This window comes from Ambystoma mexicanum, chromosome 3q (assembly GCF_040938575.1).
Source record: "Ambystoma mexicanum isolate Mex_15411 chromosome 3q, UKY_AmexF1_1, whole genome shotgun sequence".
Classification (NCBI taxonomy): Eukaryota; Metazoa; Chordata; class Amphibia; order Caudata; family Ambystomatidae; genus Ambystoma; species Ambystoma mexicanum.
In genome coordinates this window covers 456,924,581-456,941,481 of record NC_090926.1, presented here as the reverse complement: position 1 = coordinate 456,941,481, position 16,901 = coordinate 456,924,581, and the positions used below count along the sequence as shown (strand labels likewise).

Genomic DNA, 16,901 nt, shown 5'->3' with positions numbered 1-16,901 from the left:
CTAGGTTTCAATATCAATTTCCTGGATCATCTGGAATAGAATCCAGAAATCAGGTTGCAGCTCTTGCAAAATCTGTCACAATCAGGACAAATATAGCTCCCTTCCAAACTGCACTGGCTGCAAAGCCCACATGAATCCGAGTCAGATGTGTCCAGGACACTGTTATCTGGATCTGCCACCGCCTTTTGCTCCATGAGGCATTCAGAAACGCACTCCTCCTCTTTGTCCCCCTTTTTGTTGATGCTATAACGGTCTCAAGACCTGGGCTGATGCTGAGCAGATCCATCCCACACCCGCCACCTCCAGTGGACACACTAGATTCCTCCTTTAATGTCCATCAAAGCCACGCTCCTCGCTCCGCCACCTCCAGAATACTCCCTTCGTTGATGCGCACGACCAGTGAGCAACAATAGAAGGAGTGCCGCAAGGCTCCCTTGTACAGCGGCCTGAGACACAGACTGAAACGGAATTCCTGAATTTGGTACAGGGCTCTTGCTCTTTGTCTCTCCTCGCCGCTCTTCACTGCCTACCATTCTCCTCGACACCGGGCTGGGCTAGTTACATTGACTGCTGGATATGGGATTGCAGGTCCCCTGCATATTCCATCCAGGTACCCCACACTGCCTTATGCCAACTAAACTGGTGTGAGCCCAGCAGTCCCCATGGGACTCTTCTGCTGGAGGATGAACCTGTGCCCATGTATTACCAACTCGCAACAAACAGCGTGTGAGTTCTGACCGCAACGCTCCCCTGGTTTTCAACTGGTACTACGTCAATAGCAAGCTCCCAAGGCCGCAGCCCTTTCCTGCCTGTCCCCTCCACGCCCCCATTCTGCTGGCACTTGGTGGTGTGGATGATTCCTGGAGCTCAGTGCCGGCCTTAGTGGCAGCAGTGCCCCGGGCAGAACAATTTGGCGCATTTAACGATAATAGGGTGCTGTGGCACCCTATTAAGATGATTATCGCCCCACTCCCACGCCAGAGCAGGGTGATAATTATCTCCCACGAGCGCATTTAATTTCAAAATGACACTTCTCCCACCACGCCAGCTCGGGGTACCCGTTGAAAGGCTCCCCCGAGTTGGCGCCCTAGGAGGCTATGGCGCCCCGGGCGGTCACCAGGCCCGCCCTGGCCTTAGGCCGGCTCTGCTGGATGGGGCAGTGGTTATTATTTTGGTTGTTCCTCCCGCGGCAGCACTGTCCCTTTTGACCTTTTCCTCTAGTGTAGAGACCACCCTGTTGCCCAAATGTTGTGGGTTCCTCGGATCACAAAAGACACCAAAAATGGCAGAAAGCAACAGCGCCGAGCATAGGGAGCCTGGGCTCTAGCAGACAGACTGAAGTGGGGGACTTTTCATTCCTTTCCTTTTTACAGTATTACAAAGGATATTGGCAAAGCCGATTCAAGAGTCTAACAACCTGGGTTCAGAATAGAATGCGCGCTCAAGGAAAGCCCTCTTACTAAAACGAATCTTGCACTTCGGCGTTAATAAGGAGGCAGACATGTAGAGGCCAGTGCCTTCCAGATGCAAGTACAAAAGGCTCTCTGAAGACCCTCCCAACCTTGCATTGTTAATGCCCTGGCATCCAAAAGATAGGGGTAGTAATGAGAAAACTACACTGAACACACTGTTCACAAACCTCAAACCATCTAACGAATATCAACTGCTCACGTAATGCGTGCAGTTAATAGACTCACGGTTATTGGAAAATGCGATCAGTAAACCTATGAAGTAAGTCATGATGAAAGCAAGAAACCAACTTTACACTTTTAAAGTGCTCTTACAGACATTGATGTAGTTTCCTGATTACGGACGCACGGTGGCGCTGCTCACCGCTAAACGCATGGAGCAGCGTCCAGCCCTTTGTCTGGCCGTGGTTGCGGGGAGCCTGTATTCTGATGGGAGCCGCGGGAGGAGGAGGCTGTGGCGCTGCTTTCGGGAGAGGGCTTCAGACCTGGGTGACAGCAGGAGGGCATTTGGGCACCCCTTGGAGCAGAGGACGCTGGCCGGGCCTCCTGCTCCCTGGTATGGGTTTTGCAGCCAAGCACTGGATTCTCCCGGGGATTTTTGTATTTTCCGGTTTGCTTCTTTGCTGCAGAGGAGAAGCTGCGGGGCCCGTTCGGTACTCGGTGCTGGAGGAGTCGGGGGCAGGCACGGCCGTGGGGAATGTGGCGCGCGACCTGGGTGTGGACCTGGGAGATTTACACAGACGCACCTTCCGGATGAATTACAAAACTGCAACACAATATTTTGAGGTAAATTTAAGGACCGGGGCTTTACTGACTAAAGAAATAATAGACCGGGAAGCTGTATGTGGCTCGGTCTCCGCCTGTGTGATGGATTTGGAGGTTCTGATGGACAACCCTTTGGAATTCCATCGCCTGGAAGTAGTAATTGTGGATATTAATGACAATGCACCGGTTTTTCGCACGAATGAAAGGCGAATTACAATTCCTGAGTCAGCACCGCCTGGGATTCATTTTCCGCTAGAAGGAGCCTTTGATGCCGACTTTGGGGTAAACGCACAGTGCACGTACCACCTCAGCAACAGTGACGTCTTTAGCCTGGAGCCTCAAGGGAACGAATACAAGAGCTCTGTGGACCTGATACTGACTAGAGTTCTAGACAGGGAGCAGCAGGCGCAATACCACGTGACTATCACAGCTGTGGATGGCGGGAACCCAAGGCGATCAGGAACAGCTGACATTCTGATTTATGTTCAGGATATCAACGATAACCCACCTGTTTTTGATCAATCAGTGTACAGGGTTAGAGTACAAGAAAATATTCCAGTTGATCAAGTACTTCTCAAAGTAAATGCTACCGATTTAGACGAGGGTGCAAATGGGGACATTGTGTATTCCTTAAGCAGTCGCGCACATTCTAATATTGTGCAGTTATTCTCCATTGATGCCGACAGCGGGAACATTCGAGTAACAGGGATGCTGGATTTTGAAACATCAAAGTTATATGAACTCGAAGTGCAAGCGGAGGACAGTGGCCAACTGCCCTTAGCATCTCACTGCAAAGTTCTGGTGGAACTTGTTGATGTTAACGACAATGCCCCGGAAGTAGAAGTGACTTCCCTTTCTAGTCCTGTGAAGGAGGACGCGCAGCCTGGACGAGTCGTTGCCCTGTTTACAGTCACTGATAAGGATTCTGGGGTCAACCGGGAGGTTCGCTGCAGCATTCCCAAAAATCTTCCCTTTGTGATAGTATCTAGATACGCAAACTATTACTCACTGGTTGTTAAGGAGCGTCTAGACCGCGAGCTAGTTTCAGTGTACAATATCACACTACTTGCCACTGATGGCGGCTCTCCCTCGCTGTCTGCCATGAAAAACATTGTGGTTGTGGTGTCTGATGTAAATGACAACCCCCCCGCCTTCTCAGAGCTTTCTTATGTAATCAGTATTCTGGAAAATAATGTGCCCGGGTCGCACATTCTCCAGGTCTCGGCTCTAGACCCAGATGCAGGCGATAATGCTCGCATTAGATATTCTCTACTAGAAAACAGCATTGATGGCAGGTCAGTTCTCAGCCTGTTCTCTCTTCACACAGAGACTGGGGTGATTTCTGCCCTCCAACCTTTCGATTTTGAGAAACTCCAGGTGCTGCAGTTCCTGGTGGAAGCAAGGGATTATGGGTCTCCACCCCTGAGTGGGAAAGCCAATGTCACAGTGTTTGTTCAAGACCAAAATGACAACCCACCCACTATATTCCATACATCATCCCTAGGCAGCGGCTCCTCAGATGCGTTACTAGTGCCGCGGTCAGCGAGTGCAGGCTACATGGTGACGAAAGTGCGAGCCATAGATGCAGATTCTGGACGCAATGCCTGGCTGTCCTACGAGCTCCTAGGAACCGAAGTCACATCCCGTTTCAGGATTGGTCTTTATACTGGAGAAATCTGCCTCAAGCAGCCACTGGGCGACAGTTACCTGGAAAGGTATGAACTTCTCATTCAGGTGAAGGACCATGGGACGCCACCCCGTTCCGCAACAGCAACGCTTACCCTGTATCTTTCAGAAACAAACCCGGAGGTAAAGTCAGATTACAGGCACGTGGACAAGAACGACAACTACCGCACCAACTTGAATTCTTACTTAATTATCTCAATAGCTTTCATCTCAAGTATTTTTATATTCTGCATAATACTTTTCACTGCTTTACATTACATCAGAGGTAGAAATGAGAGCGGAAGAACCGAGAAGGCAGACTTCTGCCCGGATGCTGTAGGAAACTGGTCGTTGGTGCAGTCGCAAGGGCAGCAGTATAACCTGTACCTGACCACGCAGTCCTCGGAATGCAACCTCACCATCCGCAAGTCGAGGCTGATGGATCCGGGCTCAGCCAATGGAGGGGTGGTTGGAGACCTGCTCCAGGGATATAGCAGCGCAGAAGGACATTCCACCCAGGCACCCCTTGAGGTAAGAGAAATACAGAGGACATACGAGGGTATGGACATACAGCGCTTCATTCACGGTTGAAGTTAATTAATGGAGACACCTTCTGAACTGTTGGTAAATTTAAAAAAAACCCACAAATGCTGAATTTAGAATTGATCCATATTAGTGTGTGGTTATGTGTGCATGAAAGTGCTCTTCTATTGTGTGGCACCTGTGCACACTACTCCTGCACGGTTTTCATGTCCTGGGTATTTTCTTATTGACTGAACAGTGTCATTGTAGCATCCCGTGGGATTTCTGTGATCATGCTTACTTTTTTTTGCACACTTTTAAATGTTTACTTTCCATTGTACTATTTCATTCTAATATCACATGTTTTGAAAAAGAAGGCCCTTTTTTAAACACGTTATTGGAGGTGGACTTTAGCAGGCATTGATTGCAAAACTGTTTACTTGCGGCTCGTTAAGGAGAATTCTTTTCTTGTATCAGTTTTGCCAGGTGCACCTTGATATGCCAGTGTATGTTTTTCAAAAGCAACGCAGAATTCGGTGTATCGTGTTCACCTAAATTAATCCTTCCTATACCAATACTACTCTCAGAGATTCCCTGTGTTGGCGGTCAAGCAGACCCCTAAAATAGACAACTTTATTTGACAATTACCTTTGGAGAAAGCTAGGCAGAGTGGTCAGCTGAGCTAACCACTCAAGCAATATACCTTGGACACAAGGGGCTGCTTTTTAATGCATATATCGCTTGATAAGACTATGACAAGAAAGGTGTTTCCCTATTTGTAGCTTGTTGGACATTTCGTTGAAATGTCTTTTTCTTCCTTCTTTTTTCTTGTGTTCACTTATTGTCTTAATTGTTTGTATGTGTTCATGTGTAAGAGTCGGATAGTTGTGTACATTTCCATGTAACTGCTGCTGTGGTGTGTTGCTTGTAGGCGGGTGCAGTCCACAGAAAGGTTGATTTCATTCATGGCCCCTTTGGACCAGGCAACTGACTTAGAGAGACCAGAGGTAATTTTTAACGACCACTTGTGACCAGCCCTCTATCAAAAGTTTTGTTTCGCAATACACTATGTTCACCGGGTCGCTTGCTTCCCCAAATCCTTTCGTGGTTATTTCTTTTTACAAATATGATTAATAGTTGATGAATTCTCATGTACTACACCAATTAATATCAAAAATAGTTATTTTTTTAATAGCATTTCATCAATTACATTTTTTTACTTTACCACATCTACAAATATAGAAAAATATTTTTTTACAAATTTTCTCAAGTAATTTTTAGACAACAAACAATTTTTCAATAAATCTCAATTAAGTTATGCACATTCAATATCCTGTAGTAATCAATTATAAAATACTTTAGAAAGATGATAATATCATCAGGATCTGTAGTTTAATCACCTCTTTCATAGAGGAGTAAATCTCAGTCCATAAAACTTTTTCTTTGTACTCATTCACACATGCTCACTTTCATACTGCATTCATACCGTACCCGACATGTTTCATTCCTTTCACACTTTCACGCTATTCACAAGGAAATTCTTCAGGGGTAAAAAATTCTACCACATTCTATTGACATGTACAATTATGTTTGTCTTCTTGTTGGTGATTTCTCTGGGATCCACTGTCAATGAGGTCCCTTTCGTCTTTTCTTACAGTCCAACCATCAGGCGGATAGCTATAGGAAGCAAGTGTGGGATAGTCGAATATTAATGCTCGAGCATATCCAAGTTGACATTTTTAATACGTACAACATTCTGCATTTAGTGGCAGCAAAAAGGAGAAGTTGTTACTATTAACTCTTTCTCCACATCTATTCTGACATCATCTGTCTGTCTTGCTGAGTGCAGGGTTCACATGAGTAATCGCTAACTGATAAATCCTTTATCCTCCTTCACAAGGTCAGTCAATTGACAATGTCTAAACTTATGGCTTGCTCCATGCAAATAATCAATTGTAATTACTATTTACCCTCAAATTCTGTGTCCACTTTGCCAGGAAAGTCTGATATCTCGAAGGGAATATTCAACGGCTTCTCCCTCTCAGGGACCAATAAAATCTGCCCCTACTCAGGGAAATTGGATTGTTAACAATTTGATATTTTTCCCATTTTCATCTATGATTACTGTCACATGGATCGAATTGTTGCCATACTTATCATACTGACCTAGTGATTGTGTACATCCGGTCACTGATCTTGATAATGATTAGCTGTTCTCGCAGTGCATATTATTGCTTGCAGGACCGGATCAAGTATTTCAACATTGCTCGTGAGTGAGGTCATCCACATGTGTTTTTCTAAAATAGAAAAACACAACGGACACGATACTTTAATTTTTTAATTTTTTAAGTATTCGAGTCATTTAGTACAATTTAGCTTGCTCTATTCATTGGTCTACTCTTACCGTTGTATTCTCTTTTTTCGTCTTGCTCTGTCCAGAGCTCGAGATTTGGATCCTCTTTAGTACATCCACTGTTTGCCCCGCCGATGGCGTCTCTTTCTCTCTTCGTTTTTCAACTGCTTTCCTTTATGTTGTCCATCATCTCTTTTTATTATGTAAGACCTGCCATGTGACCTCGTTGTCACGTGATTCTAAGGCGCAACGTCGTTAACTCCCTTTTGTATTTATTCCCCAATTGTCATATCCTGCCTTCGGCCCCCAGTAGGCCTACTTGATGACTCTGCCACTCGACCAGATCTGCACGATATGACCCCGCGGAACACCGCGCAAACAGACACCTGAGTCTGTCGTGATCTCCTCACAGGTTTCTCATGCTTATGTGTTAATCCAAATTTTATTTGTCCACATAGTTTATAATTTTTAGTAAATTATTGGTCTAAGACTGAACCATCCATTTCAACGTTGTTTTTGGATACAAATTAGCGTATCCATAATGGAATTATTATACCTAACTAGTTTCAGCCATTTTTTTCGAAGTCATCAACATAATGTTGTTTAGTCAGTTATACCTCGAACTACTTGCCTGATCCTATATCTTCATCTGGGAACGAGTGGGTTGTTATTCTGTTTTCTCATTCAAGCCTAATTCTGTACTTTTAGTTAGAAAAATCAGTTCTTTTTCTTTTTGGGCTAACTTCCTTCTGTCAAGGTTTATGTCGTTCGTTGGCCTCACTAGATAAACAATTGACCATTTCAAATCTTCCGGTTTGTGTATCATCTCTATAAAATGTCCGACTAGAGGGGCAGAATGCACTTTATTTTTTATGCAGCTTTTGTGTTCTGTGATACGGATTTTGATTTTTCTTTCCGTCTTCCCTATATATAGCTTTTTACAGGGGCACCAGATCACATAGACAACGAAAACGGAATTGCAATTTGTCAGAACTTTTTGTTTCCATGGGCTTTTAAGGCCTAAGTCTATTTCCATGGTTATTTTAGTTTGTTGACAACAAGCACAGGATCCACATGGATAGTGTCCCTCTGGTGCTCGCATCCCCCATGTTTCTGTTAGGGTTGGTTGTGGTTTACTCTGTTTAGTGATGTCATTTCGCATGATCTGATCTTTTATTGTCCTGCTCTTTCGAAATGCCATCAGTGGTCTTTGTAATGGTACTTTCCCTTTTTCCAGGATACCCCAATTACGATGGATAATTTTTTGAATCCTGTTAGAGAGATTGCTGTAGGTGTTGACAAACACTAGGTTTTCTTTATTTTTCTCTCTAGAATTTTGTTCGAGAATTGCCTCCCTGTTTATGTTGTCTGCTCGCTTCATGGCCATTCTTGTCAGCTTTTTCGGGTAACCTCTTTTATGTAAATTAGTTCTCAGTTCCTGAGCTCCCTCTCTATAGTCTGCATTATTAGTGCTGTTCTTTTTTAGCCGTAAAAACTGACCGAAAGGTAGGTTATCGCGTGTGTGGATTGGGTGAAAACTTGTATAATGTAACAAGGCATTGCGATCAGTAGATTTTTTGTAAGGTTTTACATAAAGTTCTCCCTTCTGTGGGTCCACTTTGATAGTGATATCGAGATAATTGATCTCTACCTTACTTGAGTTTACAGTGAACTTAAGGTGTTGGTTTTGTGAGTTGATCCAATCAAAAAACATATTTGCAACATTTTCTTCTCCTCTCCAGATGATCAGTACATCATCTATATACCTTTTCCATAACAATATGTTCTTTTTATATGGATTGGTATCATTGTAGATGCAGTGTATTTCAAAGGCCTCCATATAGAGATTTGCAATGCTCGGTGCCAATGTAGCACCCATGGCTGTGCCCTGTATTTGTTTGTAAAAGCAACCATTAAAATGAAAGTAACTTTCCGTCAGTGCCATTTCAGCACACCACATGATGAAAGATACTGGGGTGTTAGTGTTAATTATTTCTCTCAGTAGTCTTTCTTCCAACACTTCAAGTGATGCTCTCTGTGGTATGTTCGTATAGAGGGCTATCACATCTAGACTCATCAAGATTTCGGTGGTATTATCGAATGGTCTGCCTTCAATGTCTTTTATGATCTGTGTGGTATCTTTCACAAAAGAAGTCATTTCCCTGACCATTGGTTGCATAAAATGGTCAACAAATTTGGATAATGGCTCCAAGATTGAATCACACCCCGACACTATTGGTCTCCCTGGTGGTCTAATCAGGGATTTATGTATTTTTGGGAGTATGTATTTGGACCAGGAACACAATTCGATTAGTTGTGTCCAGCCTGGTCTCCTTGACTTTCTCGACTTTCTCGCATGTATTACAAAGAGTTATTAAACAGTCACTTCACTTTTTGTTACCATCTGTATTGAGCTTTTATATAGGAGACAGCTTTGTACATTTAATGGGGCCAAACAATAACAATAATAATAATTTGCATTTATATAGCGCTATGAACCCTCAGGCATCTGAGCACTGTGCTGATGCGTGTTAAATGAAAGCAGGCCTGAGAAGAGGCCGGGTCACAGAACTAACACAAGGGACAGAAAACACCAACACCTCTTTGATATGCAATGTGTCAGCTTGAAGCTAGCTCCCACCACTCTGTATGAAGGGCAGTGAATGTCATGATGGGGACAACTGTTTACAGTAGGCTACCCCTGCAGGGAGCACCCCTTTCAGAGGGAAGAAGTATGTGTTCTGATGGAGATAGAAAGTCTGTTCTCGCCACAAACTTCAAGGGAGACCTGCACTTTGAGCAGGAGTCACAGAGAGCTCAATTAACCAGAGAGACACGCTGATCCACCACAGACAAGAAGATTGTTGGGACTTAGTAGTACATGTTGTCACCCCCTACCTTTCCTGTTACAAAACACTCTGGTAATGACTTCACGCATACCAGAAGATTGTTGGTGGGGACACAATTTCAGATGCGGCTTCCTGGTAATAGTATGTCCTTATCACCGACACTGTTGTACAGGGTTTTTTTGTTTACCTTGTTGGGCTGAGAATAATGTCATTCTTTGTTTATATGTGGTGCCAATATTTTCAGGTGTAGCTCTGGAAAAGCATACCGTTCAGATTTTGCTCAAAAGAAAGGGACTGTTTCCTGGAAGGTGACTGCTTGTTTCTTTATTTGTTTGGGTGCACTTTTGCTCATGATCATGGTGCTGTGTTCCTTTCTTTAATTCTCATTATTGAATGCTGTTTTGCGTTTAGTGCAGTGGAGCTTTGGACCCCATGTGCTATGCAGATAATCAGCCATTGCGGACATTGTGTTTCGCTCACATACATATTTCTGCAGGATCTGAGCCTTCTCTTTTATCTCCTGCATCAGAGCTCATGTCTTTCTATTATGCACTCTTGAGGAGGGCCGGAGGAAGGGACTGTCCCCAGGTTCAACACCCCTTCTGTACACCCTTGCTGCTCTGAGATTGCTATGCAGCAGAGGGCTGCAGTTCCCTGGGTGATGTGGGTTAAACACATGTTTGCAACGTGCCCAAAAATGGCAGCCCGCTGGTCTGGCATTACACTGCGTATCACTGATGTAGTCTAACCGGGGTGCATCTATGAGTGTTCAGTGTTACATTTACCCTCCCCAAAAGTGACAGCTTGAATCCATAGCAATTATTAATGAATGCCAAAGTGATAACAGTCTCATAATGCTGACCCGCTAACACCCCAAATCGGAGAGTTTGACCCTGTAGTCATGGATATTTGATTTGCTGTTGGGTGTTTACTAAGGCAATATTTTTATTGTGGTAAAATAGACATGAACTATGATTTTATTTTGATAAACATGTGTTTCTGTTTTCTTTAAGGAGCAGAATGACTGTTGTAGGTTTTCCTTACAGGTTCGCACCCCGGGGTGACTCGCCTTCTTGTAACATAATCTCGATTTCCTTTTTATATGTACATCGGGGTCCTTTTCCTTCACTTATTTCTCAGGCATTCTACCGTGCAACTAAGAGAGCTTTACGTCAATCTAGCCCATAGTTTGTGAGTTGTTCTTCTGTTAAACATATCAATAAAAATGCATATAACATTTTTTTTTAATTACCATTGAAGCTGTGCAACAACAGGTGTCATATTCAAGTTGAAACACTTTGTTATATAGAATTGTCTTCTTTAAATAAAAGCAGGCGTGGCTTAGCCAGTGACTAATTAGAGCAGGAATCACATATTTGCCCCAAAAGGGCAACAATAAGCTCTCATGGTAAACTAACCAGGTGACATAGATCAGGGGAATGTGCCCTCAGCACCACAAAGCCTAGAGAAAGAGGGCGCGTGCCTCACACTGCATTGTGGGAAGTTGCTTCAGAGGTAAGGGGCTGCACAGCATGGGACATACCTACAAGAATCAGTGTTAATACACATGATGTTATGGTAAGGGACGTCAAAATCACATGACGGTGGAAGTTGGAGTCAGCTTCCCGTGACACAGTGAAAGATATCTTTTACACCAGACAATGCACATAATGTGACTTGAGATACAGTGGGGCGATATTACAGATAATCGACCCAAAGTGCAGATCTATATTGTAAAGAGTAACTTCAGCAACTGGTCCATAACTCGACGTCAGGAGAAGAGCAGTAACTCCAGCTGGCCGTGGGTGGCTGGTCGCTGCTCTCTTACTTATGTTTGTGTTGTCGTTTCTGTGCACGCTCTATAATACTGCACGAGGCGGAAGCCTCCTTGGTGACATTGCTCACACAGGAATACATGAGCCCCGGACCCTTGGTACTGCCGCCTTGTTACTTCCGCTGAGATGATGCTGATGTGGTATTGGAATGGGGAGGAGGAGGGCTCCATGTGGAATGTGGACTCATGGGTGATGTGGCTGGAAAGAGGCTCTTAGATGGTTGGTGAGGCATCTGGTGCCAACTGCGTGCAGAAGTCAATATTACTTCAGGTGCAGTCCATTTATTTCAGGTGCATTGAATGTAGTATTGCATCTGTGTTCTCTGTACATGTAAATGTTTGTTACATGGATGTTTGATATCACTACAGGTGCTGCGCTAATGTCACCTGGGCACGGCAGTATCACCTGTAGACCTTTCCCTTTTGTTCTCCTGAATTGCTTAAGCCGTATTGTTTCTTGATAACCATGTATTGCCCAGAGCCATGGGCAATATAGGCAGTTATGTGCCCTATAAAGTGGCCTATGGGCCTGGTCACATATCTGCAGATTTTGCCTGTTGATTGGGCTGGGGAAGACAGAAGCTAGGTGATTGGGAGGGAGTGGTAAAGGGCCCGAAGATGCATAAGGGCCCTGTACACAATTACAGAAACTGTAAGATTTGCAATAGTCAAGCCTAGTGAGAGCCAGGGCTCGGGTAACATAGAGATTCTGGGGGAAAGTGAGAAAAGGGAGAATCCCTTTGAGAAGGAAGAGCTGAAAGTGGGACTTCTTTGCAATGTCCCGAGTGTGGGGGGAGGATGGAGAGAGAGGAGTCGAAAATGACACCAAGGTTTCTGGCTTCAGAAGAGGGAGAAGGGGGAGAGCCCGTAGAGGATGGCCAGAGTGAAGGGAGAAAAGAGGGTGTAGGGGTCCCAATGGGAATGATCTCAGTCTTGCTGGCATTGAGGCAGAGATTGTTGGAAGTGCACCTGGACTGGGTGGAAGATAGGCAGTGAGGGATGATGGAAGGTGCAAGAGGGTCAGAAGGAAATTTGAAAAAGAGTTGGGTGTAGTCTGCATAGCACCGGAAGTTGGGGGAGAAGGAGGAGATGAGGAGTGCCAGCTGAGCAAGGTAGATGTTAAAGAGCCAAGGGGAGAGGATAGAACCCTGGGGGACAGCAAAGGTGGAGAAGGAAGCAAGAGAGGAGAAGGTGCCCAGGATGACTTGGGAAGAGCGGTTGGTTTGGAAGGAGGTCCGCCTGTCCAGTGCCCGCTCTGAGATACCAAAGGTGTCGTGGAGCCTTTGTATGAGGATGGAGTGGCTGACAGTGTCAAATGCAGAGGACAGATCAAGAAAGATGAGGACAGCTGGGGAGTTGGAATCCAGGGATGCGAGCAGTTCTTCACGGGTGTTCAGTAGAGCAGTTTCCGTGCCTCTGGATGCTCGGAATCCATCCAGATTGATGGTCATGAAGACCACCAACGATTTCAGTGTGAGAGTTGATTTGGGGCAGGGCCAACTTTGCCAGCAGTTTCCCCAGGAAGGGGGTGATGGAGATAGGGTGGTACCTGGCTGGGCAGGTGGGGTCTGCTGGGGGATTTTTAAGGAGTGGGTGCACAATGGAGTGCTTGAGGGAGGACGGGAACAAACCAGTTGCAAAGGAGTAGTTGCAGAGATTAGAGAGTTGGGGGCAAGAGAGCCAATGTTGTCCTTGATGGTTCTGGATGAGCAAGGTGCAACTTGTTTGGAACAGACCTTCATGGAGCGGATAACTTTGGTGACTTTTTCGGGCGTGACAAGGGTGAAGGAGGAAAAGGAGGAAGGAGGCGGACGAGTGGCCAAGGGAGGCAAGGGGGTGAGAGATGAGTTGGGAGAGTGAGTAACACGGCTGTTTAGGATGTCCTGAGATTTGGTGGTGCAATGAGAGGCGAGTGTGTTGCAGAGGGCGTGTGAAGGAATAGGGGAGGAGGAGACTGCGGAAGGGTTGGCTAGTTGTCTGCAGATTTTTAAAGGTTCAGCCGTTGTTGGAAGTGCCAGAAACCCGTGCTTGGATGTGGGCCCTTTTCTTGGCACGGATAGAGAGTCTGTATTGTCTTTGGAGCAGGTGGCAGGCCAGTTTGTCAGAGGTGGCCTGAGGTTTGCCACTTCCATTCCGCAGGCTCTGCACTTTCAGGTCTGCAAATTCAGAGTCGTCCCAGGTGTTAGGCTTTGAGGCGGGTTTCAGTTGGATCCTCATGATAGGGCAACAGTGTTATGGGTGTTGGTGATGGACAGGTGGAAGCTGCTGAGAGCAGTGTCGGTGGTAGAGTCTGAGTTGGGGGAAGAGGGGATAAAGGTGGAAGTGAAGGCAGCAGCTGACACTTGTTTTGTTGGGTGGATGTTTGTGAACGAGGTTGGCAGGGCCTTTGGAGGTGTGGTCACAAGGCCATAGTGACCCAGGTGGGAGGAGAGAAGAGAGTGGTCAGACCAGGAGAGCGGGGTGACCAAAGGAGATGAGAGAGGGAGGTCTGAGTGGATGAGGGCGTCGCCTCACACCAACATACCACCTGACTACACTGCCAGCATACTTCCTGGCCTACATATTCCTCACTAAATACACTACCCAACGCACTTCCTCAACAATGCACCATCCACACTAACCCGACTCCTCACCAAATACTGTTACACCCCTCCTCGTTATAAGAACATCATAAATCTTAAGCCATTACTATTCACCGGTGAACTAACCCGACATCCATATAATAGCCAATGATGCCTAATAACCAACATGGCACCAAGGGCCATGACATAATAAGCATAAACCAACTTGGCTTCTGTACACCACAGCCACGTATAATAATAATAACCAACATGGCACCCGTGCCCTCCACCATGCACTGTACCCCACCACAAACCACATTTCTGAGACACGCCCGGCATCCCAGAGGACAAAAGCAAACCCAAAAATTAAACCGAAATACCACCGAACCCTCCAGCCAAATCCAATGCTGATCCAAAGCAGACCACCCTGCACTCACGTGCCCATACCCAATGGATGCAGACCAGCCCGGACCCACGTATACCAAATCACAATCCAATGCAGACCACCCCACGCTCCATATCCACTGCAATGACTGCTTGTCCCCACTACCCTAAACATGAGGTCACAGCATAATCCACACCATAAAACAAGAGGCCTCTGCGACATCTTTCTCACCCTATATCTAAATCTAGGGTTCATTGTCACTGTCCTGGATCTTCTGGAAAAGAATCCATAAATCACGGTCCAAACCTTGCAAATAAAAGCTGTCACAATCAGGACAAATGTACCCCCCTTCCAAACCGCCCTGGCTTCATACCCCACATGAATCCGAGTCAGATGTGTCCAGGACGCGGTTATCTGGATCTGCCTCCGCCTTAGCACCTGTTGCGCCATGGGGTCGAAAAACGCACTCCTCCTCTTTGCCCCCCTTTTTGTTGATGCTATAACTTCTGCCAACGCACATGTGATTGACCTCAGTGTCGGAACTGTTACTTTCCTCTGTATTTCTTTGGAGACGTATCACGACAACTTCTGTATTGTTTGGAAACACCTGCAGGTAACTCGTCACCATAGGCATTTTGCTGACGTGTTTCAGCTTTATGGATTCTATTAAGTCATAATATAGCCGCTGCAGGTCCACTAACAGCCTTGCAAGGTATGCATGGGTTTCTACCTTCTTTCAGGGCGTTCCGTCAAAAGTGAAACCACACCAGCAGCGTATCAATAGATACTTAATTTCTGTATCTCCCGTTACGCAGGACAAGATCACACTACATAATTACGGTAACTTGCTGCACATTCTTGATCCAAATATTAAGTACCTTGCCTCTATTTACATTGCAGCACAATTGTATGACCCGAGCATGGTTTTTCTTCCTAGCATCGTATAGTTCCAGGTATCTTCCCTTGCATTTGGGGATTGTTCACCAGACGTAATTGTACAAAAGCTATGGCTCGCAGGACATGCACTTCAATTGATTTGTGAGGTATTTCATTACTGGGGGTGTTTTCCTAGCATTTTCCTAATATTTGATATCCATCCAATGTCGGTGAATATGTCAAGTATTCGTTGCAGTCACGCATATTGCGTCCGTACCTTGGTGACCCACCATACAGGACTTTGAGGGTTTCCAACATTCTTTCGTTTAATTGGCTACACAGCGCACTGTTCCACTGGTGGCAGCACTTTTTGCTTGGGTTTCAGATTTCAATCCATTCATCTTTAGACCGGAGCCTGTACATGTTTGGCTCACAAACGCATTTGTCATTTTGGGTTTTCCAGCTCTGCTTGGGACAACGTGTTTGGCTTCATGTACATGTGTTGTACATGTTTCCCTTCAGAAAACTCCTTGTAGTGCCACCTTTTGTTCTACTGTGCCACACTCACGCATGGCCATCTGCTCCTTGAATATCTGGTTTGTTTCTCACTGTGCAATCTATATTCAGGCTGTTACATGCTCGACTAATTGGTTCTTATTTGTTTTTTTCTCTCATTTCCCTTTCCCTGTGTTACCACTTTTTTGTTTTTACCATCTGTTTTTTGTTGTAAAAATATTCATGTTGGAATTCATTGATGTTGCTTCCTAACATTGGCCGTTTTTCCTTGTTCTCCCTCGTTCATTTGCAATGTATTATTTCATTTTGCTTGCTTTGTTGGGTTTCTGTCAATGAGCATTACATGCCTATTTGTATGTTCTTTGTATTGTTTTTTTGCTTATTCAGCCTTGCCTTGATAAAGACCCACTTAGGGTCGAAACACGTGTCGGCAAAGTTGAGCCACGTCACATAAAATGTTCAACTGTGATTACATGCGTGGCAGCGCTTTACCTTGGCACTACCTGTTTTCGTTTTCAATGTCATTCGAGTAGGCTGTGGGACCCTACCATGCCTATGGTTTGCAGCAGCCACGTCACCATGTATACCTTGAATTAAAATTTGAGCTCATATACTTTCCAGAGCGCTCCACTACCTGGTACCCCATGTCTGTTCTAATTATAACGGTCTCAAGACCTGGGCTGATTCTGAGCAGATCCATCCCACACCCACCTGCTCCAGTGGACACACTAGATTCTTCATTTAATGTCCATCAAAGCCTCCCTCGGGGCTCTGCCACCTCCAGAATGCTTACTTCGTTGACGTGTACGACTCCTTGATCACAGCACTTCTCTGCGCATCGTCCCCATGCGAGTGCGGACGTCTCACGAAATGGCATGCACGCACCTACCAAGTGCAACGTCATCATTTGATCGCCGGTGAGCAACAATGGAAGGAGCTCCGCTAAGGCTCCACTTGCACGGCAGCCCGAGACACAGACTGAAACGGAACCCCTGAATCTGGTGCAAGGATGTTGCTCCTTCTCGCTCCTCGCCGCTCTTCGCTGCCTAACATTCTCCTCAACTCCAAACTGGGCCAGTTACATGGACTCCTGGATATGGGCTTGT

At 45.5% G+C, this 16,901-nt stretch overlaps 1 protein-coding gene across 7 annotated transcripts in view; it reads left to right on the top strand.

The window, feature by feature from the left end:
• LOC138582670 (protocadherin alpha-C2-like) overlaps nt 1–16,901 on the top strand; it is a 935,357-nt gene that overhangs the window by 347,194 nt on the left and 571,262 nt on the right. The window contains exon 1 of one of the 7 annotated variants that reach the window (XM_069654195.1): nt 1,886–4,430. The exons of the other annotated variants lie outside the window; for them this stretch is intronic. Within the exon in view, the coding sequence (XP_069510296.1) occupies nt 1,899–4,430 (2,532 nt within the window). The 5' untranslated portion in view covers nt 1,886–1,898. Of the gene's footprint in view, nt 1–1,885; nt 4,431–16,901 lie in introns of those variants that run through there. 7 annotated transcript variants of the gene reach the window in all.